The sequence below is a fragment of the Lycium barbarum genome, chromosome 1 (assembly GCF_019175385.1).
Source record: "Lycium barbarum isolate Lr01 chromosome 1, ASM1917538v2, whole genome shotgun sequence".
In the NCBI taxonomy this organism is placed as follows: domain Eukaryota; kingdom Viridiplantae; phylum Streptophyta; class Magnoliopsida; order Solanales; family Solanaceae; genus Lycium; species Lycium barbarum.
The window spans coordinates 156349086-156357624 of record NC_083337.1 but is presented as its reverse complement, the minus strand read 5'-3'; the positions used below and the strand labels follow the sequence as shown (position 1 = coordinate 156357624).

At 35.9% G+C, this 8539-nt stretch overlaps 2 protein-coding genes across 2 annotated transcripts; one reads left to right on the top strand and one right to left on the bottom strand.

The window, feature by feature from the left end:
- The first annotated feature begins 511 nt into the window (after nucleotides 1–511).
- Nucleotides 512–4928, top strand: LOC132599115 (probable folate-biopterin transporter 3). Its single transcript, XM_060312341.1, has 5 exons — nucleotides 512–1111; nucleotides 2898–3157; nucleotides 3468–3563; nucleotides 3638–3808; nucleotides 3987–4928. The coding sequence occupies exons 1-5, from the start codon at nucleotides 763–765 to the stop codon at nucleotides 4596–4598; spliced, it is 1488 nt and encodes a 495-aa protein (XP_060168324.1). The 5' UTR covers nucleotides 512–762; the 3' UTR covers nucleotides 4599–4928.
- Nucleotides 4929–5464: 536 nt separating this feature from the next.
- On the bottom strand, nucleotides 5465–7698 carry LOC132599125 (aspartyl protease family protein At5g10770-like). The gene is made up of 2 exons (XM_060312351.1): nucleotides 7382–7698; nucleotides 5465–6946 (listed from the first exon to the last, which is right to left on the bottom strand). The coding sequence occupies exons 1-2, from the start codon at nucleotides 7539–7541 to the stop codon at nucleotides 5676–5678; spliced, it is 1431 nt and encodes a 476-aa protein (XP_060168334.1). The 5' UTR covers nucleotides 7542–7698; the 3' UTR covers nucleotides 5465–5675.
- Between the last annotated feature and the right edge of the window lie 841 nt (nucleotides 7699–8539).

Sequence of the window (8539 nt, the reverse complement as noted above, 5' to 3'; positions counted from 1 at the left end):
CAATTTATGTGATATAGTTTGATTAGGCACAAGATTTAAGAATAAATGAAGACTTTTAAAATTTATGGTCTAAAACAAATTATATATATTTGTGTGGCTGTAGGGACTTAGTAGCTCAGTTAGTTGGTTACCTGAACTTTCATTAGAGTTCGAATCCCACATTGTAATCCCCTTCCCCTACCTCTATATAATAAAAACAATTATATATATATATATATGTGTGTGTGTGTGTGTGGCTGTAATTTTTTTTATTGAGGGTAAAAGGAGTAATTTTAATTTAAATTATTTTAAATATAAAACTGTATTATTCTTTGTTTGACAGATTAAAAAAGAAAAGACATAGATTGAGACAGAGGGACTATATAAAGTTGAAAAAAAGTTTTTTTGTTTGTTTTCTTAATACTTTCTTTAATCTACCAAAGCTCCTACTTTCTTTAAAGAGAAAAAGTTGGTGAAGGTATAAAGAGAGAAAAATGGACGAAAACAAAAAGAAATTGAAGCATGATCCTCGATGTCTCAAATTAAAAAATGATTGAATAAATGCTGGCCAAAATTTAAATAGGCGTTAAAGAAGTGGCTATTTCACCCATTCAAGTCAACACATCGATTTGCTTGGCGGCCTTCTTCATCCCGCATATTTTTCGTCATCATATCATCGTTATTTCTATTCCGTTTACTTGACTTCACCACTCTCCATTACCCAAATGTACACTATTCACTTCATCATATAATTTCAGATCTAACCACTTCTCTGATTGAAAAATGGCCCAAGAAAGTACACATTCATTTGATGGCCAACTTCACAGAGACAAAATCATTAGTCTAATTTTACGGCCATTTAATTGGCTAAAAAAGTTAAGTGAGGAGTTGCACTGGAGTTTTGTATCATCTGTAGTTATTGTGTATGGAATTAATCAGGGATTAAGTTTAGGGCTAAGTAGAATTAGTACACAGTATTATATGAAAGATGAACAGAAATTACAACCATCTGAAGCTCAAGTTTATTTTGGAATTATTCAACTGCCTTGGGTTGTTAAGCCTCTTTGGGGACTTTTAACTGATACATTTCCTATTTTAGGATATAGAAGGCGACCATACTTTATTCTTGGTGGTAAGTGAGTCATTTGTCAATGCAATTTTTAGCTCTAATTATGTGCTTTATGCTTACCTAGTGTATCTACTTGTGGACTGTAATACTTGAGTTTGTTTGCTTGGATAAAGGGTTCTGGATCACTGAATAATCACATTTTAATTTGAATATGTTTTTCTCAATTCTGTTTCTTGTTTATGAAGTCAACTATGATTTTTTTCCTTTGTAAAGCAGTGATAATATGATAACACTGAAGTGTATTTTACCATTAAGCATTAGTAAAACCATCAACTTAAGATCAAGCGTGAGGGAGGATCAGCTGAAATTCCTTATCTTCTTGGGGCTTCTTATGGCGGTAAAGCTATATTTGACCTCTGAATCATTTATTAAAGCTATTACAGCCCGTTTGGCTTAGCTTATAAGTTGCTGAAAATAGCTTATAAGCTGTTTTCAGCTTTTTTGAGTGTTTGGCTGACCAGTTTATAAGCTATTTTGTGCTTAAAATAACTTCGCCCCTTTGGCTTAGCTTAAAAAAAGCAGCTTATAAGCTGTTTTTTTTTAAGCCCATCCAAACAGGCTCTTAATCTGCGTTTCAAATATGAGTTGACACATAGAATAAAAAAGATGAATTGATAAGTCTTTGGTCTTCATTTGTTAAATGTTCTGCATCTGTGATGCACCAGGGGAGCTCCAATCTTGTCCTGAACTGCCATCATTTTGATAATATGAGTTGTTCATACTAACTGTACAATGTAATCATAGTGAGAGCCGAGAGGTACATATTCAATTTATCTGGAAGCCATGGTAGTTACACTTCTCATTACCTAATGTTGAAGTGTAAGACTATCACATCCAAAAGTTTAAGCTGTTAGAGTGAGCACACTTTATTTACAAGTAGAAAACATTAACAATGGAAAGCGGGAGTGAAGTCATTGGCTCATGGCTCAAAGTAGGTCAAATCCTTGTCAAGAGTTATTCTCCTCTCTTTCTTCTACACCACTTTTGCTTAATTGATTTGTGAAAATTGGGTTAGGTTTTGGTTTTGTATAAGGGCAATGCTTCTAATACATTTGCAACTTGCAAATTAATATATCTCCCAAATACAAAATGCGGGTGATATAAGTACATATCAGGGTCTTTATATGCTTATCGGACATAAATAGACTTCAATAGCCATTACATTCTGCAAAACAGTGCCTTGAACACCGAATATATGCAAAGAGAGATATAAAGATATTTGGTATTTCTCCATCTGGTTTAGTTTACCATAGAAAAGAGAGATATAAAGTTCCAAAATCTTCATTTTTCAGCTGAAGGGCTATGACCATCACTAAAATAGGTAGTGAGGTCTCACCATTGAATTCTCTATTTGCTGTTTTATTTTCTCATCTATTATGCTATTAAAGAAAATCAGTCACATCATGTGTGGGTGGTGGTAGACTTGCTGCAGTGAATTGAGCTGGGAGAATGGGGAACCCTTAATTATGTGAAATCTCCAGAGCATGAAGGGAAACTACTCAAGTCATTGATCTAGTACATTATTGTCAGATTATGTAAAGCCAAGTGTGAAGGATGAAAATGATAAGCACAAAGAACCACATCTATGTTTTTTGTATTATACGTGGAATCAGAAGAAAACATCAAAACACATCCTTTTTGCTTATTCTAATTTTTGCTAGCTCGACTTAATTTGAAGTAATTTGTTTAACAACTTATTGAATTCAATAGTCTCCAACTTCCAGATGCTATGTAATTGAAATGGCAAACAGAAAATCATTCTTTTGACTTACCTCCCTTTGTTCTTTAGGTTCTATTGGTGTTGTCGCTATGATTAGTCTGTCAATCAACCAGAACTTACCCCTTGCATCTGCTTTGTTGTGCCTAATGGCTGGCAGTGCGGGAGTGGCAATAGCAGATGTGACTATTGATGCTTGTGTGACGGAGAACAGCATAAGCCATCCTTCTCTTGCCAGTGACATGCAAAGCTTGTGTGGTCTGAGCTCTTCTGTGGGGCAACTGATTGGGTTCGCAATCAGTGGGTTTTTGGTACATCTAATTGGATCGAAGGTTTGTTGACTGACTTCTTTATTAACTTTTTCTTCGTTCTGTGTGTACTATTATTTCGTATTTTTGTTGAGGTTTGAAATTGATTAAATCATTCGTCAAGCCTGAGACTCCACATTAAACTTAGGGCAGTGCTGTTTCAATAAGATTTATTACTTCCTGAATCATTTCGGCAACTTTGACTACTTTAGGTTACTTTTGGATCATACTGAACCATCCCGTTGCATGATTAGCTGACTGTTCAAATACCAGACACTGCTTTAATGTTGCTGGTATATTTCCTTGTTTACTGATAATCATGTTTCTCTGGCAGGGGGTATTTGGAATTTTGAGCATTCCTGCTGCACTGGTCATTTTAGTAGGAATGATGACTCGTGAAGCCCATGTACATAACAGTGCATATAAGCGTGTAAGTTGCTTTTGCTTACCTTAGAAACCTTTTATCTTTTGTATTTGTCTCATCTAAGTATGTTTCTGAGACAGGCAAGTCAAAAATTCTCGGATGCTGGTAAGGCTATGTGGATGGCACTGAAACGCGAGAATGTTTGGAGGCCATGTATATACATGTACATTTCTCTAGCATTGAGCTTGCATATTCATGAGGGAATGTTTTACTGGTATACAGATGCAAAGGACGGACCTTCTTTTTCAAAGGTATTTGTATTATATCTCTAGACAACCTATTGTTGACAACTTTGAAAGTGATTCAAGACGAAAGTGATTCAAGACCTTACTTCCAGCTCATTATTTGAAAATTGGTCATTATCTTCTTTTTGAGTTGGAAAAAACCATCTTAACACTAGTGTGAATTTTATTGCCATGGTCTGTGCAGGAGATGGTAGGGTCCATATCTTCTGTTGGTGCAGTGGGCTCTCTTCTTGGTGTTCTCCTCTACCAGAATGCGTTTAAAAACCATCCTTTTCGTGGTTTACTTTTCTGGACTCAGTTACTGTACGGTGCTTCGGGGCTGGTCGATTTAATATTGGTCTCACGTGTGAACTTAAAATTTGGTATCCCTGATTATGTTGTTGTTGTAAGCGATGCAGCATTCTCTCATATGATTGGGCGTCTCAAATGGATGCCTCTCCTTGTACTCAGTTCAAAGCTTTGCCCTTCAGGCATTGAAGGAACTTTTTTCGCTTTGCTAATGTCAATCGATCATATTGGTATGCTCACAGCATCCTGGGGTGGAGGCCTTTTACTTCATGCCTTCAATGTTACAAGGACACAATTTGACAACCTTTGGATTGTGATAGTGATCCGGAGCATTTTAAGAATACTTCCTGTTTGCATTCTATTTTTGATACCGAGCAGTGATCCAAACGCTTCTATCCTCCCATCCGAGATGTTGAAGAGTAAAAAGGGCGACGATATGTTGGAAAATCAGAACATGGAAATGGCTCCTCTTGTGAGCAGTGTGGATCAGCATTTAGTGGATACATGAGCGCGAACTGTAAAACTAGGTAACTGTACTCCGGTGTGAAACTTCATGTGTTCTCCTGTGCTGCTGAATTTTGTATGCAGCACGACAGAAATTATACTAGATGGATGATCAGCTTTCTGGTAAAAAAGAGAGTTGAGCTGACTGAGCCAAGTTATTCATCCGGTGAGGCTTAGATTTGTTGTATAATTGTATTCCTTCATAACACTTCAGGAAAGATGACCTTCTGAATTCATATGTACTGGTAGCTGTAATTTCTTGGAATCTTTCTGCTAGTACAGTTGGCTTTGTTCTTTGCTGTTATAGAGAGGACAGAAGGAATCTTTTTGTCCCTGGTGGGCTTGAGATTGACCATTAGATCTACTTTAAAAGGGGAAAGGTATCATTTTCTTCCCACAGCCTAAGGGCCATGCACTCAGAAAACAAAAGAAAAAAAGATAGGACAACTGGCTCGGTTGTCGAGACACTCCAGTGTGGATAATGCATGTTGTTATATGCTTGTAAACTGTAGAGAGAACGCCAAATTGTTACTTAATTCCTCTGCATAATGTTATTGGAGTTTACGGGATAATTAAGCATCAAACATTTCTGAATCAAACAAAAAAAAAGTCCATCTTTTGGTCAGTTGAACTAGTATTGTACGCTATAAAGATATCTTGGCAACAAAAATTCTAATTATAAAAGCATATTATATGACTTTACAACAATTACTTAAAGGAAGCTATAAATCTTATAGTTGCACTGAAATGTGTTAAAACCTGTTTCTATAAGGAAAAGTTTCAAAACAAGTCTGAATTTTACCTTTTAAAATCTTGTGTAACTATTGTTTTCATGTTTAGAGGAAGGAACATTATATGGGGACCAATATATAATGGGGTTGATCTCCAGTCTACATTACAAAAGTTGATAGGAAATACAACAATTGAACAGTTTTGATAATAACAACTTGCATTCATAATATTCTATATCTTCCTGCAGAATTGAAGGTCTACTTTTTCTCTACATTCAGAAAAATAGTCCTCTAGATTTTGTTGCCAGCGAGTGACATTATTGGCTTCCTTTGTCTTATTTGCGTGAAACTCAGAAACTACACCTTTCTTTTGCAAATCCAACTCGTGACTGCTTTATGTCGTATATGACCCTAGTGTTCTTCTGCTGATAATTTCCAATAATTCCAATCTCATCATCATATTGGAGGCTTGATATAGCCAAACAGACCTGTGATGCATCACTCTTTACGAAATAAAGAACTCCAGTAACATCCACTTCCATCTCAGCACCTCCTTCAAACTGCATTTTAACGGTAGGAATGTTCACTTCTTCATATGCAGACAGGTCAAAACAAGTATCAAGAATTGAAAATCCTGGTTTTATAGGGTACCCTGAAAATTGTTTCAAGAACTCTGCCTTCACAGCCTTGTATATTGTTGGAGGCAGCCTTGTTATAACTGTACCAGAATCAATCATAATTCCACTTTTGCCAAAGCTTGAACCTTGAATAGACACCCCACCGATACCAATCCCGGTTATATTAAGAAAATAGAAGCTAAAAAGCTGTGGATTAGCAACCATTCTAGTGTAGGAAATAGGTGTAGCATTCTTGAAAATTGAAGTGTCACTATCACCCCCTAATACTAATGAGCCAGAGGACTTTGTTCCAGTTGAAGGCAAACAATATGAGAAAACACCACCAAAAATCCCAGATGCTTGTGAAATCAAAGAAAGGTTACTTCTTCCAAGTCCCATAAGCCCTGAAGCTAAACCAAACAGACCTTTATTGTTCCTGCCACAACCAAAGACAAAATTCTCAACAGATGTACTTCCAAGAACCAAATGGTCTTGGCCAAGTTCACCTCGAGTGTACGATCCATCTCCATAGCTGACAACATAATTACACTCTTTTAAATCGGTCCCACATAATCCTGAATTTCCAGTTGCAGATTGAAGAGATTGACAAGTCGCCGAGTTGCATGAAACTGATCGATAAGTAGGAGAAACAGAGGGGTTGAACAGAGGGTCTGGTTGAATGTAACATAATCTACAAGGTCGGCACTGGACCCATGTGAGATCACTTCCTGTGTCAACAATTACTGTCGCGTTTTGACCACCTAACGTTACTGTGACAATGTAATTTAGACTATGCAGTTTGACACCAGAAGTTATAGGAATTTGGGTTTGTGATGAAGTTTCAATTTTTCCAGAAATGATGTTTTTGATATCAGCTTGTATTGACCGAACTCGAATATCATCAGCTACCAGTTGTTTCTGAAGATTTCTGTTCATGTTGTCAATTGATCCGGAGCAGTAATCTTTGTGCTTCATTTCCAATATTGTTGCTCCATTTTCACTTCCTGAAAAAAAAAATGCTTAATTGACAACACAGTTCAAATAGGTAATCCTATGAGTTATAGGTATGATAAACGACTAAGTATTACTGTTATACAGAGTTTTAAGAACCTAAAGCTTGGTTTGTATAGCAACATCACATATTGACGTGTTATAGAATCACACAGAAAACATTGTGAAGTCAATATTAGTGGTATTTTCAATAGTTTGTATTACACTCATAACTATCTTTAAGCCTGAGAGAAGAATAATTAAATTGGAATGGTGGGTGTTGAAGGTGACATATACTACTATATAAAAAGCATGGAAAGAAGCAAAGACTATTAGGAGATCCCCATAAAGTGTTGATAATATCGAAAGAGAAAACTAAATGTCCTCTAGTAATAAATTAATGATCAATGACTAGCTAGCTCTACAATCTTGTTTTTGCTAAGACTCACTTGAGTTTTGAGAATGACAACTTGGGTTGTTGTACTGCTGTGTCCTTTGAAGTCTTTTGAGTGGAAGAATTTGTTCCTTGTCTGCATTGCCAAATGCCCCATAAGTTGAAGTGAGCAGAATGAAAAGAAGAAGAAAAGTTGAATATGTCCAAAGAGACATTGTTTATTAAAGCTCACAACTTTTATGAAGATTGAAATTTGAAGGTACTTAGGAATGAAGAGAATGCAGGGGAAAGAAAATGGAAGAATGAGAAAAGAGGAGAGAGTGGAGTGTGGATGAGATGAGATTCTTAGGGGTTGGAATCAGGCATGAGAACAAAAGAGAGGCTGGCGATTAACGAGGTGGAATTAAAATTTAAAGTTTATGAGTTCTGAATTTATCATCGAACTCATAGCTTGTTCTAGTTATTGGGTTCATAATTAAATATTTATACATATTTAATGAATTTCCTAATATAAATATATGATTTAAGTAAAAATACTGGATTCGTTTTATCTCGCATCTAATATTGTAACTCCGCCCCTATCGCGAAGAGGACCCACAAATGCATGAAAAATTATTGGGAGTTCACGTGCATATACTCGGGAAGAGAAAGTTGATTGTGTAGTTGGACTATCTTTGGTTTGCTAAGACAAACAAAGATTAGAAGTATTCTCACTGTCCCTTCACGGAATCAACTGTGACAATACACAGTACCGAAGTGAAACAAGGGCTTTCTTCTGATTGAATGGAGGCACTGGAGTTTTGTAGAAAGAAAAAATAGGCGGTGGAGTTGGTGTTGTCAAGTTTGTCTATATGAAGCTTGCTTTAGTTTGTCCTTTTACTAATTACTACTCTCTCTCATTCATGTAATACACTTCTCTTTTTAATCTGTTAAAAAAAAATGATACATTTTTATATTAAAAATAATGTAACTTAAAATTTTTCTTTTTACCCTTAATGAAATGAGTTAGAGCCACACATATATCCATGACTTGTTTTAGACTACAAGTCTCAAAACTTCGTGGCTAATTAAACTATATCACATAAATTAAGACGAAACGATTACTTATTATATGTCCATACAGCCATACCACGTAGGCCAAATTCCTAGAGTCTAAATTATAGATAAGCTTTCTACTTTCCTCGTATATTAATAGGCAAAACGTGATTGTCGA